Below are 20,019 nucleotides of genomic sequence, written 5' to 3'. Positions count from 1 at the left end.
CTTGCGCAGACAATTTTCTGTCATAGGCTGTAGTGTTCATTGCGAACTTCAAATACTAAATTTGAAATAGTTCCGGTAAATAATGCCTCTAAAATCATCAAAATGCCCAATATCGGGAGGTACCGTTATATGGGGGCTCTACGAAGACGTGAACCTGCATAGACAATTTCCTGTCTTAGGCTGTACTATCCATTACGAACATTAAATACTGAATTTGAAACAATTCCGGTGAATTAATTCGCTAAAATCATCAAACTGCTGAATATCGTGATGTGCTGATGAACTTCAAATACGAAATTTGAAACAATTCCGATGGATAATGTCGCCATCAATCATCAAAGTACCAAATATCGGGAGGCTCCATTGTATGGGGGCTTCACCAAAACGTGGACCTACTTGGCCCATTTTCAATAGCAATAGTCCTGCAGATATAATATGCGTTTGAGTAAAATGTTATCAACCTACATCATTTCGTTCGGTAGCTAGAGTGATTTCCGCTGACGGACAGGGGGACGGACGGACGCTAAATTGACATAGAATTTTATGCTGATCAAGAATATACAGGCTGAGTTAAAAACAAACTGCAACAAAGTCAAACGCCATAATTTTCACATTTTTTTCTCAATTTTATTGAATGAAAGCAAAAAATGTCGGAAATAGCATCAAATTTTAGAATAAGTTCAGATTTGTTCGAAATGGTCAACTTTGGCACGAATTATGGCCTTTAAACGGCCAATAAAACCGTCACATGCTGCGCGAATGTTGCTCTGCGGTATTTTGTCCCATTCCCGGTGAAGCGCTTGCTTGAGGTGATCGACACTTTTTTGGTGCCAACCTTGCTTTCCAAAATACAGGGTGAGATGAAAAAAACTGCAACCAACCACCCAATCCGCCTTAAAAAAAAACGTCAAAAAAATTATTTTTAATTAAATGTTTGCACTGAAATTTTTTGAAATATATTCCTCAAAAGCGCAAGACGTGTATAATATAGCTTTCTAAAAATCCACCATCTCATAATGATATAAAACATTTTTCGTCAAATAATTCAAAATATCTGAAAATTTGTTTTAAATCAATTTTAGCCCCCTGATCCCTGAAATCATTTCAAAAAAAAAAAAAAATAAAATAAAAAAAAATAAAATAAAAAAAAAAATATAATAAAAAACTTTAAGTTCGGCCGGGCCAAACTTTTAATACCCTCCACCTTAGGGTAAAGGAAACATTAGAAGAAATGTGGCAAAAGCCATTACAATACCGAATATCGGGAGGTACCGTTATATGGTTGCTATACCAAATCCTGGACCTACACATGCAACATTTCGCCAAAGGTGCTAGAGCCCATTATCACCTTCAAATATTAATTTTCAGACAAATCCGTGAAAAAAATGTGGCAAAAATCATGAAATTGCCGAATATCGGGAGGTAGCGTTATATGGGTGCTCTACCAAAACATGGACCTATAATTACAATGACACGAACTGGGACCCATTTTTTCAGAAAAATTCGTGAAAAAATGTGTCAAAAATCATCAAAATACCGAATTTTGGAAGGTTCCGTTATATGTGGACTATACCAAAACGTGGACCTATACATACAATATTTCGCGACACTGACTAGGACCCATTATGACCCACAAATAACAATTTCTAGACAAATCAGTGAAAAAATGTGGCAAAAATAATATATAATATGGGGGCTATACCAAATCGTGGACCTACACATACAATGTTTTGCTACACGCACAGAGACCCGTTATGACCTACAAATACCTATTTTCAGCCAAAAAAAAATTTGGCATAAATCATAAAATATATCGAATATCGGGAGGTACTTTTATATGGGGACTATACCAGAATGTGGGCCGATATATCTCATTTTCAATACCAACCATCCTAGACACAATACAAATTGCTCTGCTAAATTTTGGCGCTCTACGTCAAATAATGTAGGCTGTATCGTGATTTCAACAGACAGACGGACGGACAGACAGACGGACATCGTTAAATCGTCTAAGAATTTTATGCTGATTATGAATATATATACCTTATGGGATCTACGACGAATATTTAAGGTTGTTACAAACGGAATGACAAAGTTATTATACTCTCCTTTAAAAGGTGGAGGGTATAAAAATAAGCGATTCGAAAAAATGTTGGGATACTACGTATGCATTCCAGGAATAGATACCTAGTGAGGTCAGCTACACCTAAAAGACCTTTAAGGTCTACACTATCTAAGAGACTTTTGAGGTCTCTTATATATAGAAGATTTTCGAAAAGCTTTGAAGTTTTGATATAAAGAAGACCTTTGAGGCTTGCTATAAATGTAAGTCCTAAAAAATATTTCTGTATCATTAAAATAACCTTTATAAATATGCCTTTTAAAAATTTGTATATTTTATAAATCCCATCAAATTTTAAAAGATATAAAAAAAATCAGAAAAATTCCATTAAAAAATATTTTTTGGCAACATTAAGCTAAACCTATATTTACCTGCAAATTGCTTTGTTTATATGAAAATGCATATTTATATATTTAATAAAAGCAATTTCTTTTATATAATCTTAAGCTGGAAATAAACGAATATCCCCCGAACGACACCCGCCCACAAACACACACACACATCCAAATTGTCGTTGAAGTCAATTAGAAGAAGGTTTGCTTGGCCATACAAACAGAATATTATGCATACTCACGCGTACACAGACTCCCACACACACACACATATGTATATGTACATGTACCGGAAGCATAAAGACAATGGCATAAATTATGGACAACAACAACAATAGGACCGGACTTCTTTTAATCATATCAAAAATCTTCCGGTTGGCAAAAGGCATATTTAAGGCGACACTTCGGCCAAGGAGATGTGAATTTGTTCTTCTCTTTCGATTCTCTCATTGAGAGGTGGGTGTGTGTGTGTATGTGTGAGTGTAGTTGTTGTAGAATATTCTCTGCCATTATCTTGGCCATGTGAAATTAGTATTGAAATAACATTTTTAAATATTTTATAGAAATTCCCCCATCCTACCACCCCCTGCCCACCCACTTTTCCCCTTCGTCCATTTTCCCCGGCCTTTGAAATAAATGCACTTTTAATAGACATTCGTTTGTGCAAAACTTAAGGAAATACTAAATAATTTGTTTATGCTCAGAATAACACCTTCTCGGGCTTGCTCTTTCATGTTCGGTATGAAAAGCATGGCGTATAGCCGTTTGTGTCTGACAACAACAACGACAACATCAAAATTTAGACATCGACATGAATACAAAATTACGTTTTGTACGGAACGTGTCTAAAATGTGTTAGACACCTCTCCAAACTATACCCAGAGTGAATGTGTATTTGTGTGTAGGTGTGTTAGTGTCAGTGTTGTTGTCGTTGTTTTTCTATATGAATATGCAAATAAAAATAAGCAAAAAAAAAAAGAACGAAAAGAAAATAGAGTGTTAAGACATTCATGAGATAAACGCATGCATTATGGCCAAAGTGAAAAGATTATACTTTTGCTGGGAAAATATCACACGCTCAGGAAAAAATACCAACAAAAAAACACACAAGCATTAACCCCCTTAAAATATGCAAAGATTTTAAATTGGAACACGAGGACGACAACAGTTTAATGTTGAGCACACTTTAGCATGAGATAAAAACCTGGAAACATATGTTGGGAATTCTTAAATGAAAATTGTTAGCTAAAGTGGGTCAGTGGGAAGTTGGAGGAAATTAAAAATTAATGGCAGTAATTCAGGATTAGAGGAAAAAACGAAATAGTTTCAAAGGACTAAAAAGTCAGGACCAATAGAAAAATACACATGGATTTTTTAAAGAATATTTTTCAAGGACCAAACGTGGATTTTTTAAAGAATATTTTTCAAGGACCAAACGTGGATTTTTTAAAGAATTTTTTTCAAGGACCAAAAGACCAAGAATTGTGGATTTTTTAAAAAAGAATATTTTTCATGGACCAAAAACCGTGGATTTTTTTTAAAGAATATTATTCAAGGACCAAAAAACCAAGAAACCCAGATTTTTTAAAAAATATTTTTCAAGGACCAAAAGACCCAGAAATGTGGATTTCTTAAAGAATATTTTTCAAGGACCAAAAGACCAATGAACATGGATTTTTTAAAGAATACTTTTAAAGGACCAAAAGACGAAGTAAACTGGATTTTTTAAAGAATTTTTTTCCGAAGACCAAGAAACGTGGACTTTTTTATGTTTATTTTTCAAGGATAGTTTTTATTTTTCTTGGATTTTTTAAAGAATTTTTTCAAGGAACAAAAGACAAAGAAACTTGGATTTTTCAAGGAATATTTTTTCAAGGACCAAAAGACCAAGAAATGTGGATTTCTTAAAGAATATTTTTCAAGGACCAAAAGAGCAAGAAACGTGGATTCTTTAAAGAATTTTTTCAAGGACCTGAAGACCAGGAAACGAAGGACCAAGAGACCAAGAAACGTGGATTTTTTTAAAGAATTTTTTTTTTCAGGGGCCAAAAGGCCAAGAAACGTGGATTTTTTAAAGAATTTTTTTTTTCAGGGGCCAAAAGACCAGGAAACGTGGATTTTTTAAAGAATATTTTCAAGGACCAAAAGACCAGGAAACGTGGATTTTTTAAAGAATATTTTTCAAGGACCAAAAACCCGAGAAGCTTGGATTTTTTAAACAATATTTTTCAAGGCCCAAAAACCAAGATACGTGATTTTTTTAAAGAATATTTTTTAAGGACCAAAAGACCCAGATACGTGGATTTTTTTAAGAATATTTTTCAAGGACCAAAATACCAAGAAACATGGATTTTTTAAAGAATATTTTTTCAAGGACCAAAAGCCCCAGAAACGTGGATTATTTAAAGAATATTTTTCAAGGACCAAAAGACCAAAAAACATGGATTTTTTAAAGAATATTTTTCAAGGACCAAAAGACCAGGTAACGTGGATTTTTGAAAGAATTTTTTTCAGGGGCCAAAAGACCAAGAAGCGAGGATTTTTTAGGGAATAGATTTCGAGGACCAAAAGACCAAGAAATGTTGATTTTTTAATGAATTTTTTTTAGTACTAAAGGACCAAGAATTTTGGTTTTTTTTATATTATTTTTAAGGACCAAGAATTTTGGCCTTTAAAGGATTTTTTTTTTCATTTAATTTTTTTCAAAGTCCTGTTTTTTCATGTACTTTAATATTGAAACTTAAACAATTAATTCTCACATCCTCTACTTTGTTACCAATTTTCCTTACGTGTGTTTTTATGTCACGTGCCAACACACACATGAGTTGAAAATATAACTTCAATTTCCACACAGAACTATTTCAAAAAAACCACAAAACTTTGTCTTAAATTCGACACAGACCAAAGAAACCTTGGCATACAAAGTTAATAGGATCTACTTGAGAAAAAGCCAAAAAAAAAAAAAAAAAAAAAAAAACAAACGACGCAGCAGGAAAAACTTATTGACAGTTAACAATCAATCATTTTGGCTATTGCTTGTCGAACAGTGTTTTTAATGAGTTGGTGTTGTCAAACACACTTATATATTAGGTTACACACATGTACATGTCTGCGTGAGTGTTTGTATGTCCTCCACATATTCTCCTTGACGGCAAACTCCTAACATTCATTAAAGGGACCACAAATGGAGAATTTACTTTGAAACTTTTTCTTCTCTCTCTCCTCTTTTCTTTTGCCAACAATGCAAGTTTGAAAAATCTTCCTTGGGAGGGAGTAGTGTGGAGCTTCGCAAACTCATCGAAGTGTGGTTTCGCTGCCATTTTTTCGTTAGATATTCACAGACATGTTTTATTTGAACTTCCGCTGTGTCCTTACATGACATGATTGTAAATAGATATTGATTGTTTTTCCATGCCATTAATGAGAGGGGGGAAGGGAGGATTGATAGAAATTCGTTGAGAATGTGGCAGCTATGATTGAACGGACATTGATTCCGCATGCCAACAACATTCTTTAAAAATTATACAGGGTGAGATGAAAAAACTGCAAACAAATTCAGACTGTTGTAATTTCTAAGCCACTCGTCCGACAGCTGTTAAAATTATTCCAGTGACAGCTCATTATATTGTTTACAAGCGTACAAAAGCATTTTGGTAAGAATTTTCCAAAAAAAAATTATTCGTGATATATTTGGCTGGAAAACCACAAGTAGCTATCGTTAGAGAACTCCAACATTTAACAAAAAAAAATGATCGTGGCAAGTAACCAAAGTGGTCAGCTGAAAATGTGCACCTTCGGTTGGCCACCAGATTTTTTTCCAAGGACCAAAAGACCATGAAACTTGGATTTTTACAGAATATTTTTAAGGACCAAAACCCAAGAAACGTGGATTTTTTAAAGAATATTTTTCAAGGACCAAAAGACCAAGAAACATGGATTTTTAGAGATTTTTTTAAGAGGGCCATAAGACTAAGAAACGTTTATTTTTAAAAAAATATTTTTCAAGGACCAAAAGTCTTGGAGATTTTTTAAAGAATATTTCCAAGGCCAAAAAACCAAGAAACATGGATTTTTGGTGATTTTTTTAACGGGCCAAAAGACTCGTTAGAGAACTCCAACATTTAACAGAAAAAAATGATCGTGGCCAGTAACCAAAGTGGTCAGCTGTAAATGTGCACCTTCGGTTGGCCACCAGAAATCAAGCGCCGGTCATGGTGATGGTGTGGGCCGCCATAACAGCCAATGGTCGCTGTCCACTCGTATTAATCGACCGTGGCATCAGAAGGTGTATTAAAGCCTTGGGCACGCAAACATTTTTGCCGCAGACCTTAGACATTCCAACTGGACTCAGGACCATTGCACTCAGCACGCTCCACCCAAGAATGTTTATAAAATGAGGTTCCTCGCTTCATTTCCAGCGCACAATGGCCACAAAAATCACCGGATACCAATTCGTTGGACAATTGTGTCTGGAGTATTTTGGAAAGCAAGGTTGCCACTGCAATATACCAAAGTGTCGATCAGCTCAAGCAAGCGCTTCGCCCGGAATGGGCCAAAATGCTGCAGAGCAAAATTCGGGCAGAGTGCGACGGTTTAATTGGCCGCTTGAAGGTCATAATTCGTGCCAAAGGTGACCAATTGGAACAAATCTAAACTTATTCTTAAAATCTAAACTTATTCTATTTCCGACATTTTTAGCTTTCATTAAAAAAATTTAAAAAAAAAATATATAACGATTATGGCGTTTGATTTTGTTGTAGTTTTTTTTTACCTCACCCTGTGCTAGGACGGGGATGGCAATATTGCATTGTAATGCTAATTAAATAATGTTGTATGCCAACAAAAAAAAAAAAACAAGTGTGAGTTTACACTCAAGCTTTGGAAATCATTTGCTTTTTGCTGGGGTGGTGGGTATCGATGGCGAGAGGTATCTCATTATTGAAAGTATACACAAACACACACATGTTTCTTACGCAAACAAATAAATTAGAAAGCATGTGGTGTGGGGTTTTTAAGTATTTGTTCTTCAGAAAAAAATTCATCCATATTCAATACCATGCCTGCTCAATATGCTTCAAAAAAAAAAAAAAAAAAAAACTGGGGACAATATGTGAGCTGCTGTTTGCCTAAGTTAATAACTATTTAATTTCAACATAATTCCGCAACATTTTGTTGTTGCAAAATGGTCAGGCTTATCCCTTTATTGTTGTTTTTGTAAAAACAACGTTTGTTTATTAGTGGAGAACGATGGACATTAAGAGTGAGGTTTTTTTAGAAAATAATTCAATTTTTTTCAATTGAAAATATTATAAGTACCATTAGCCATATAAGTTTTTTTTTCCTTCAAACAAAAGGATTATTATAGTGTTTGTCTTTCGCTCTCATTCTATGGCCATTGGCGGCGTTGAGTGCCCATATCAATTGCCATAAATATTTACTCTCCAAGGAAATCCTGTAATTGACATGTAATTGAGTGATTTTTTTTTCAAGGGAGAGAAAAAAATGCCAAGGACTTTATTTATAATTGAATAATTAAGTATGGCAAGAAAAAAAATCATAAGTGCAAAATTGATTTTTAAGATGTATTAAAAATAGAATAAAAGGGCCATAATCCTAGGATTATGAAGAAACATTTTTCTTATTTTAATATTATATTAGGGTCTTAATGGTGAAGGATGGGACATATTTTTCAGGAGGGAAGTCATACCAATAAGTATGGATTTTTAAGAAGGCTTTTTATTTCAAAGACAATAATAAAGTAAAGAAAGGTCAAAAGTCGGGCGGGGCCGAATATATGATACCCCACACCACATAGAGATCCCGTCACAAAAAAAAGTTTATATTGGGAATTTATGTGAAGTAGATCATACCTGTATAGGTATAGGTAATATGACTATTATATTAAAAAATATATTGGAGCAATAGATAGATATACGGACGGAGTTTCACCAAATGGTAGAATTCGGTTGAATATAAAAATGAACTATTGAGTTTGGACTGATATTACATACACTGGTGGCCAAAACTAAAGCAACTAACATAGCAAAGACAATAAGTGCCCTGTAACTTTTACAAAAATAAACAAATCGGATTTTTTTCAGTTTTAAATGAGTTACGTTATTCACTTTTAATAAGCTAAAAATATAAATACAAAAATAATTTTGGATGAAAAATAATATATGGAAAACAAAAATGACCCAATTTTTGCTTGGTCAAAACTAAAGCAACTTTTTATTTTTTATTTTAAAATAAATTAATTTTGGCTAGTAGTCGATAGCATAACCATTATTTTTGATAGCAGCTGCACACCTACGAGGCATTGAATCTATAACACGCTCTATTTGATCCTTGGGTATGCTGTCGCAGGCACCTTGAATTAATATTATCGCTTCCGAAAGCCTTCCTGGCTTTCCGATATTTTCAGATTTTTTAATGGCTTACGGGCATGCAGACCAGCTGCCACTACTCGTCTACGTACTGATTTCAAGCTTATATCAGCTCATCAGTTGAACTCTTCAATGATTGTTTTTTATTTCTCTCACAACTTGTTGATCAATACGGCGTGAAGCGATTATATGAACGTAAAACAGAGTAGCTTTAGTTTTGTCCAAGCCAAAATCGGGTTAATTGCCTTTACCATACTTTATCTTTTATATAAAAATGAATTTTGATTTTTTGTTTTAAGTTTTTAAAAAGTAGAAAAACTTTCTAATTTTCTTATTTTTTAAAAAAGTTACAGGGCATTCATTCCCCTTGTAATTTCAGTTGCTTTAGTTTGGCCACCAGTGTATATGGTGAGCAATAACCATAAAATCGGATGAAGATGCCCGGCATCAAATACAAATGTTGTGGAGTGCATGTTACGCATGTCAGAGGCTTTAACACCAAATCGGACGAAACATATATATGGGAGCTATTGCTATATCTGAACCCATTTTCACCAATATTTGAAGCACTTGGCTTTAGGCTGAATACCGTCGAAATTGCCAAAGATTCGTTCCATTTGGGTTGATATTACCCCATTTGGTGCACAAACAAAAAATCCTGAAATCGGATAAAGATATAAATGTGAGCTAGATCCAAATCTGGACCGATCTTGACAAAATTTTAAACATTTACTTCTGAGCTGTGTCGGATATCTAGTAATATTATTGATGTGGAGTGCATATTACGCATGTGAGGGACTTAAAAGCCCAAATCGGATGAAAAATATGTACGGGAGCTATAGCTATATCTAAACCGATTTCCACACAATTTTAAGTATCTGTTTCTAAGATGAACTCAGTCGGAATTTGCCCAAAATCCAGTCCAGTTGTGCTGATATTGGACATTTAGTCCAAAATGAACCTGATAAGAGCTATATCATAATCTGATCCGATCGTGATAAAATGTCATATTTTAAAACCCCAAATCGGAAGAAATATATATATGGAAGATATAGCAATATTTGAACAGATTTTCTTCAAATTCGATGTACATACTTCTAGAATGAATTCGGTCGGATGTGCCAAAAATCATATTTTTTTTCTTTATTTTATTAAATGAAAGCGAAAATGTCGGAAATAGCATCAAATTTTAAATAACTTTAGATTTGTTGGAATTTATCACCTTTGGCACGAATTATGACCTTCAAATGGTCAGTGAAACCGTCACACGCTGACCGAATGTTGGTGTGCCCGGCGAAGACCTTGACTAAAGTAATCGACACTTTGGTATTTTTAGTGCCAAACTTGCTGTCCAAAATACTCCAGACACAATAATCCAACGGATTGGTATCCGGAGATTTTAGTGGCCATTGTGCGCTGGAAATGAAGCGAGGAAACTCAATTTGAAACCATTCTTTGGTGGCGCGTGCTGAGTGCGATGGTGCTGAGTCCTGTGGGAATGTCCAAAGGCTTTAATACACCCTCAAGAATATTTTAGCGATAATATTCGGCATTTATTCTGATGCCACGGTCAATTAATACAAGCGGAGCGTGAACATCGGATGTTATGCCGACACACACCATCACCATGGCCGGCGCTTGAGTTCTGGTGGCCAAGCGAAGGTGAACACGATCATTTGTTTGTTTACAAACTGCTGGATAACGAATGTTTTCTCATCGGAGAAATCCAAATTCGGCATTTCACCACTTTCGGCCAAGCGAAGCAACTCTTTTGATCTTTTGAGTCTATTTTCTTTCTGTTGGGGTGCGGTGTAAGTTCCTACACTTTTTGGAATTTCAATGGCTTTACCCCGAACTCATTTTTCAATATTTGCCGAATGGAATATTGGGAGCTCCGCCCACCCCATTGTTGGGGGAATTATTATAGAATTATTGATGACCATTTAGAATCCACTAGCAGAATAAAGCACTGGGGTCCATCTTATTATGTCAGATTATATGACCTATAAGTAGCCCTTTAAATGCCACGTTGATAACTCGGGTTCCAAAAAAAAAAAAAAAAAAAAAAAAAAAAAAAACAATGTGACAGTTCTAAAAAGTCCAACAAGAAAACAATTACCTTTGATATTTGAAAAAAAAAATATATATATATCCTTAAGAATCCACGATTTGAGCTCTGATGTCCATAGAAAAATATGAATTTGAGTCTATCGAATTATGGCAGATGAATACCTTTCAAAATAATTTGTTTTCAATTTTTTTATGCAATGAATGTCAACTTTTCAGATTTTATGACCAATATCATTCATCGTCATCTTTGAAATTAAGTCTCTTAATTGCATTTCTTGACTCCTCGCCCGCTGCGCCCACAAAATATATTCATTTTCTGGAACTTTATTTTCAAATAATTACATCTTAAATAACCTCCACAAATATAACCTCAAAGCAAGAGCAGCATCAACGGAAAAAAAGAGTACCCACTCACATACACACCCGCTCACACACACACTCTCACAGCCATCTAAACTGTTGACCCATATTTCATGTTTTAATTTTTAATTTACTTCCTTAAATGCGAAACAAAACCAAAAAACAGAAAAAATAAAAAAAAAAAACACAAAACAACGACAATTACAACAACAGCACAATTTTTACACTTTGTGGTGTTTTGGCCATGTCAAAATTGTATTGCCAAGTGCCGACAACAGTTTGCAAGTGTTTGTGAGAGGATGAATGAGTGGATGCATGGGCAAGTGAGTGTGTGTGTGTGCGTGTGTGTGTGAAATGTTGCAGCCCCAAAATCCACTCATCAGTAGTTTGGCAACTTTTGTGATGCGGCTATTCACTAACTTTAATAACAGCAATTCAAAGTTCTGTAAAAGCCGAAAAATTTTTATTTTAAACTTTAATAATATAATTACGAGAACAGAGAACAACGAAAAAAAACGAAAACAACAAAAACAAAAGAAAAATAAAAATAATGCCCAAACATTTTTGTACTTTGACGAACAACTTTTGTGGCTACACAGTGGCAGCCGGCAAAGTGCAGTCAGCAACAATCCAAAAGCGGCTGTGGCAGTGGTGGCAACCAACCAACCGCCAAACAACCCAGCTGCGTAGTCCACAGAAAAAAAAGGAAATGATTTTAATGACATTTTTCCAAAGAAGAAAAATAACAACAACAATGAATTGTTTTTGTGTATACGTGTGTGTGTGTGTGTGGGGGGGGGTGGTTTGTTGAAGTGAAAACATATGTGTGTTAGTTAGTAATTTTGTTGTAGTACCATATTCAACAACAAAACATTTATTGTTATTGTTATCATGCATCGTTCATTGCTTCAGCTTGGAGACATTTCTTTCTTTTGTCGTTTCTAACTTCCTGCCTGATTTGTTTTTGTCAGCTTCCACTCACTTTCTTGTTTTCTTTCTTTTTTCTCTCTCTCTCTCTCTCTCTTTACAGGAAATGGACTTTGGCACCATTATGTGCTGGGCCGATAACAATGTGGGCCAACAAAAGGAACCCTGTGTCTTTCATTTAATAGCAGCTGGCAAACCTGAAATGCCATCCAATTGTACGGTTGTCAATCAAACCTCCGATTCCCTGGAAGTCTATTGCATTGAAGGTAAGTATTTAAAAAGGAGGAGAGAAAATTATATAAATTATATATTATTTTGAATATGAATGACACTATAATTATATATTGTTAAAGTATCTATTCCATATAATTGAGTCTTTCTGTTTGGTGATATATATATTAATCACATGAAGGGTCAAGTGGAATATTTAACAAGTAAGAAACCTGTCAGTTTGGCCGGGCCGAACTTTGAATACCCTCCACCATTTGGAACGAATTTGGCTATTTTCAAAAATTAAAAACCGTTAAAAATTCTATTAATATCTTAAAAATACCGAATGTAACCGTTATATTGGGGAATATACAACCCTAATAAGCTGTAGTATCCATGACGAACTTCAAATACAATACTTGAAACAATTCCGGTGAATAATGTCTCTAAAATCATCAAAATACCGAATATCAGGAGGTGCCGTTATATGGGGGCTATACGAAGACGTGAACCTGCACAGACAATTTTCTGTCTTAGGCTGTAGTATCCATTACGAACTTCAAATACAAAATTTGAAATAATTCCGGTAAATAATGTCGCTAAAATCATCAAAATACCGAGTATCGGGAGGTACCGTTATATGGGGGCTATACGAATTTTCTGTCATAGGCTGTAGTATCCAGTATTACGAACTTCAAATGCGAAATTTGAAACAATTCCGTTGAATAATGTCGCTAAAATCATCAAAATACCGAATATCTGGGTTACCGTTATATGGCGGCTATACGAAGACGTGGACCTGCATAGCCAATTTTTCGGTCATAGGCAGTAGTATCTATTACGAACTTCAAATACCAAAATTGAAACAACTTCGGTGAATAATGTGGCTAAAATCATCAAAATACCGAATATAGGGATGTACAGTTATATGGGGGTTATACGAAGACACGAACCGGCACAGACAATTTTCTGTCTTGGGCTGTAGTATCCACTTCGAACTTCAAATATCAAATTTGAAACAATTCCGGTGAATAATATCGCTAAAATCATCAAAATACCGAATATCCGGAGGTACTGTTATATGGGGGCTATACATGTACGTGGACCGATATATCTCATTTTCAATACCAACCATCCTAGACATAATACAAATCGTTCTCCCAAATTTTGAGGCTCTACGTCAAATAAGGTGGGCTGTATCGTGATTTCAACAGACAGACAGACGGACATCGTTAAATCGACTTAGAATTTTATGCTGATCTTGTATATATATACTTTATGGGATCTACGACGAATATTTATGAATAGTACAAATGGAATGACAAAGTTAATATACCCTCCTTTTTAAGGTGGAGGGTTTAAAGTTGTGAAAAGAGGAGGATCTTAGATCTTGATGCCAAAATTGGAGACGGGGGGGTTTAGATGAATTTGGGATCTTTGATAGAATTTTGTACATGATTTTCAGAAAAAAGCATGTATCCTTTAAAGAATTATTAGAGGAGCAATAGATGTCTTTTAATAAACTTTATTAAGGATTATCAAAATAATAACCCTGGATTTCTCGTCGACTGAGTGAAGTCCAGCTGTATCCAGGGACATCAAAAGAACCCACTAAACCCAACGAAATATGAGGAGTAAATTTCTTCGACCCGAAAATTCGGAACAAAATCCGGATTCTAAAAATTGGTATCCGGATTCTAAAAAATGGCATATGGAAATACCAATCTTAAAGATGGTCATATGATGGGGATGCTTGAACCGGTCCCCGAGAAATACAAGTAAATTAATATTTTTGTAGCGGGACTTTTTGAAAAAAAAAAAAAAAAAATGAAAAGTCAATAATCTTCTCAATGTTTGGTAGTAACATTTAAAAACTACACTCTTGCCTTTCCAAAATGGTGCCAATTGTGCTGATATCTCTTGTAGTTCCGAAGATATTAGTGATAGAAATCATAAAGTCGGTAGCCGGAATTCGTCGGGGGCTTAAGATTTTCTCCTCTGCGATATGTCTAACACCGGCTAAGCGATCAATATTTTTTCTAAACCTGATACCTTTTGTAAGTAGCCAGCCTTGTCCAGGGCTTGAAATTTTCTCCTCTGGGATAGGTCTCACAATCGGATAAAATCACGAAATCGGATATAATCCCCATAATTCCAATTGAGATTATGTCCACCAGTGTTGGGTGCTCTAGGGTGACCTTCGAATGTTGTCAAGTTAGGAATTACGATGTTTGTGTTCGGATAACGCTGGCGTTCGAAATGGTGACAAATTTAAGGTGATCGAGAAGTTATGGCCGTCGGTTGTCGACGGGTTGAATGTAATCAGAAGTAAGGCTGCTGGTGTTCGAAGTGACGTCGGCGTTCGTTTTGTAGATGTCCAAGTTTTCGGAGGCGGGTTGAGGACGGGGACGGCCTTTCGCTCGGCAGAAGATCCTCATGCGGTGTTTGGTTCCGGAAGTATGTTCGGGAGCAGCTCACTGTGGTTACGTTCGGGGACAGATGTCCAGGTATACTGAGATGAGATGTGTCTAATTTTGTTTGGCAGCCTACTGAAGGCGTGTTCGGCAGCCGCTGTGTAGACCTTCCCAGATCGATCGGAGTTATGTTTGGTACAAGCAGAGATTTAAACGAATATATATAAGTATTTATTATTATTTAATAATAATAATAATAATAATAATAATAATAATAATAATAATAATAATAATAATAATAATAATAATAATAATAATAATAATAATAATAATAATAATAATAATAATAATCATAATAATAATATTAATAATAATAAATAAAATGAATAAATAGATAAATAAATAAATAAATAAATAAATAAATTAAATAAAAAAATAAAAACGGGGCTTTGAACTTAAAGTTTCAATGAATATATTTCTGGGTTCAGAAATAAATTTGTATTTTTTTTAAAATATTTTTAAAGGACAACGAACTAAAAATGTCAAAAATGTTTTTGATGAAACCCAGAATTTTTAATATAGCAATTATAAACTTTTTTTTATTATTTTTTAATAAAGATAAATATTTTCAAGGGCTAACAGAACTAAAACTCAAAATTTCTAGTGTTAGAGTTTTAATTGCGGATTTATAGGGTTTTTAGGGTCCTAAAGAGCTTCCATTAAGGATTTTTTAGAAAAATTATTTAAGGATCCAATAATTTTTGAAATTTTTATATTAATATTTTGATTTTACTGGGGCGTTAAGTGCAGATTTCTCAAGGGCTGTTTGGAGCATTATTAATGTGATTGGCAATAAATCTAGATTCTTAATAATTTTGTATAATATACATTTAAATATTTTTAATAGTGAGTTTTGAAAAACTATGTTACAATTAAAATCCTTAAATAATGGTATCAAATTATACTCAAATTTGGTATAACCTGAAATGGTATTTTTGGTCAAATTTTTATGGTAACCATCTAAAATAACTACAAAATAAACTACTTATGTTGGTTTGAAAAATTATTGTGAATGTTTATCTTACACAATTCTATGTTGTATGTATGTTTGTATGTATGTATGTATATGTTGTCGTCTATGGACACACATTTCTTTGTATATTTACCATTTTTATTTCATCAAGGTATATTTATTTTGCAATTCTTGGACTTCATAAGCAATTTCAATCTGAATACATCAATTGTAGTTCTATGCGTTTGTGTGTGTGTGCTTGTGTGCATGTGTGTTCATTTTTTTTCTTACCCAACAATTTTAATTGACTTCGTTTCTTCTGCTTTATAAATATAAATGAAAAATAAAATTCTAAATAATTTTCTATACAAATGAATTCTTATGAAAAACAAAATAAATGAAACGATACATCTGATGGCTTAAACGGCAAACTTTCAGTGCCTATAGTTGAGCCAAAGGAAAAAAGGCCACAGAGGGTGCCCCGTCTGCAAAACGAAAAAAAAATCCCATACGATGTCCATAAATGAAAGTAAAATAAATAAAATATTCAAAAGCATTTGGCAAAATCTTTCAAGGCCTACATGTCTATGAATATTCGTTCGTTTTTTTTGGCAAATAATGTTGTGATAAATATTTTCTTTTCTCGATAGATATAGGCTTTTTTTCAAATACATTTCTATGAATATTTACTAGCACAAATCTTAGTTTATTAAGAGAGATTTGAGTATATGGCAGAAGAGATAAAATAAATATTTTGTGATTATTTCCAAATAATATTTAAATTGAGGTATTTTTTCTTTATTGATCTAAAGGAGATTTTGATAAATTGTGAAAATAAAAAACTATTCCAATGGAATATAAATGTGAAATAAATAAATATATATTTTTTTATTTTTTAAGGCAAAATACTTTAAAATTAGTAACTGGAAAAAAACCAATCATGTTGTCCTTGAAAAATATTTTTTAAAAAAATTATGGCATTTTACGGCCCATTTAGTGGTCTTTAGGAAAAAATATTTATTAAGAAAATATCTTTGAAAAGTGTTTATTAAAAATCCAGGTTTATGAATTCTTGAAAAATCTACCTTAAAAATCTCTGTTCGTTATTGAAAAAAAAAAAAATTATTAAATAAGCCAGATTTCAGCCCAGATTGGCCTTAAAAAGAAAATTATAAAAAAATTTTAAATATCAAGTAAAATTTCTGGATAAAAACTAGAATAGCTGGACTCGAAGAGCTAGTCCTGAAAAAATAGAATATTACAAGAAAAGCGTTAGTCGATTTTCCGATTTCAGATATATACCTTCAGCCACCATCCGTTTATTAAAATATATTTTAAGTTACATTTTGATTATTCAAACAGTTGACCTTTAATGGGAGCGGTTCCGAAGTAGTGGGCCCCGTCCAAGAGTTCAAGAAAATCGCAAATGCATTTCCAATTTGATGAGAATAATTGTAAATAGAAATCTTAAGATTTTGTGGGGGAGGTACCAGAAGGAGTGGACCGATGAATACCATATTCACATTAGATCGCTTTTTGAGAAAAATATGAGAGAGGTGGGCCGATTCTCATATTAGTAAAAAATAAGATGAATAAAATTTTAAGTTAATCGGATGCCTATTTTTTGTTATACCCTACACCACCTCGGTAAGGATATTATGTCTTTGTGTATTTGTTTGTAACATGGATAAGGAAGCGAGATAGCCCATAGTTCCTTTTGAGGATCATCATAGAATCACTTTCTGAGTCCGTCCATCCGCCTGTCCATATATTGTCGAGACAAAATTCAGGTAGCATTTATTATTCGATTGGGATCAGACTTAAATATAACTCCCTTATATCTTCAACCGATTTCGGTATAATTGTGCACCAACTGGTCGTTATAAGTCCAAATGACCTGCCTTTTTGGACCATCCTAATCGAGAAGTAAGTAAATTCAAAAAAAATTTAGATGAAAAAATTGAAACCAACTTCAGACTGCTGTTATTTCTAAGCCACTCGTCCGACTGCAGTTAAAATTATTTCAGTGACAGCTCATTGTATTGTTTACAAGCTTACGAAAGCATTCTGGTGAGAATTTTCCAAAAAAAAAAAAAACGTTATTCGTGATGGAATTCAAGCGTGATAGTGTGATTTCTTTATATTTGGCTGGAAAACCACAAGTGGCTATCGTTAGGGCACTCCAGAATTTAAATGTGAATAAATCTTTTGTGTCTCGTACCCTCGCTCGTTACCGTGATACAGATACTGGTAGCGTAGCCCGACGTCAAGGAAGGGGACGAAAGAAAACATCAACATCAGCAGAAATGGTTCGAAAAGTAAAAAAGCGACTTGATCGAAACCCGGGTCGCAGTGGCCGAAAAATGGTTCGTGAGCTGAATATATCGCAATACTCCATTCGGAAAATATTGAAAAATGAGCTCGGGGTAAAGCCTTTGAAATTTTCAAAAAGTTCAAGAACTTACACTGCAACAGAAAAAAAATAGACTCCAAAGAGTTTGTCCGAAGGGATGAACTGCCAAACTTGATTTTTTTCCGATGAGAAAACATTCGTTGTCCAACAGTTTTTAAACAAACAAAAAGATCGTGTTTACTTGCCAAAGAGGTCAGCTGAAAATGTGCACCTTCGGTTGGCCACTAGAACTCAAGCGCAGGCCATGGTGATGGTGGTGGGCCGCCATAACAGCCGATGGACGCTCTCCGCTCGTATTAATCGACCGTGGCGTCAGAATAAATGCCGAATATTATCGCGAAAATATTTTTGTGTATTAAAGCCTTGGGCACGCAAACATTTTGGCCGCAGACCTTGGACATTCCAACAGGACTTAGCACCATCGCACTCAGCACGCGCCATCCAAGAATGGTTACACAAAGAAGTTTCTTACTTCATTTCCAGGGCACAATGGCCACCAAAATCTCCGGGTACCAATCCGTTGGACTATTGTGTCTGGAATATTTTGGAGAGTAAGGTTGGCACTAAAAACATGCCAATGTGTCGATCACCTCAAGCAAGCGCTTCGCCGGGAATGGGCCAAAATACCGTAGAGCAACATTCGAGCAGAGTATGACGGTTTCATTGTCCGTTTGAAGGTCGTAGTTCGTGCCAAAGGTGACCAATTCGAACAAATCTGAACTTATTCTAAAATTTGATGCTATTTCCGACATTTTTTGCTTTCATTCCAAAAATTAAAAAAAAAGAAAAATTATGGCGTTTGACTTTGTTGCAGTTTTTTTATCTCACCCTCTATTCAACAAAAAAAAAATATTTTTTATTATTGAAAATAAGGAATTTGGAATGGAAAGAATTTTTTATTTATTTTTTTTTTCAACACGAAATTGAAATTCTGCTCTAACATCTCACGTCGATATAGGGTATACACTTTATCCCCTATACACTTCCTGTTGTGCTTGACATTTCCCTTCCCATTCTGTGACGAGTTTATAAATGTCCACGGATGGCCAGTGATGACAAGAGATAATGGCAACAAAATGTCTACACCTCGAGCCAATGTAGTTAGCATCTGGAGTGACCTTTTTTTCTTTGTTTCCTTTTGTCACACAACATCGACAACAATAGCAACAATTTCAGTTATTCATCTTCGGCCACACAAAACACACTTCATGTGATGATGCATAAACCCCACACACACATATTCGCTCACTAACTCACACAAAAGAAATGTCAAGTATAATGTATTTCACACACACACACACAATCTCACACATCGACACACAATACCACACATTGTTGTTCGAAATGGGAAAACCTAAAGCCACCACCAAGTCTCAAGTCAAGTGAAGTGAACGAACGGAAATTGAGGAAAACTCTTGAATTGAATACCCTGTTGATTGGCATTTTCTATCATGCAATCAATTTTGAGTTTGCCATTGTTATTTACTTGATGTGTTTCTTTTTTCTCTCTCTCTCTCGTCTTCTTCTTGGTTTTTACCAACACCAACAACAACAATGGGGAACTTCAGTTTGAAACCTGAATTGTTGTAAGTTAAGAGCAAATGCATACAATTTGCGTTGGACTAATAAATTCTTTTGTATTGGCATCTGAACACCACCGGTATTTAACAGAATGTCAGATTTGGCAAATTTTTGTGTTTTGAAATATCAAAACATAACGGAAATAACAAATACTAAGAAAAAACAAAATAGAAAGGTGTCAAAAATGGCACT

The 20,019-nt window shown here is 34.4% G+C and overlaps 1 protein-coding gene across 1 annotated transcript in view; it reads left to right on the top strand.

Moving 5' to 3' along the window:
- The window catches only part of LOC101894825 (uncharacterized), a 151,174-nt gene that overhangs the window by 104,261 nt on the left and 26,894 nt on the right, over window positions 1-20,019 (top strand). Inside the window, exon 5 of the mRNA XM_059132307.1 lies at window positions 12,301-12,463. Within this exon, the coding sequence (XP_058988290.1) occupies window positions 12,301-12,463 (163 nt within the window). The remainder of the gene's footprint in view (window positions 1-12,300; window positions 12,464-20,019) is intronic.

This window comes from Musca domestica, unplaced genomic scaffold (genome assembly GCF_030504385.1).
Source record: "Musca domestica strain aabys unplaced genomic scaffold, Musca_domestica.polishedcontigs.V.1.1 12, whole genome shotgun sequence".
Taxonomy (NCBI): Eukaryota; Metazoa; Arthropoda; class Insecta; order Diptera; family Muscidae; genus Musca; species Musca domestica.
The sequence above is the reverse complement of the archived record's forward strand: the minus strand, read 5'-3'. Positions and strand labels throughout refer to the sequence as shown.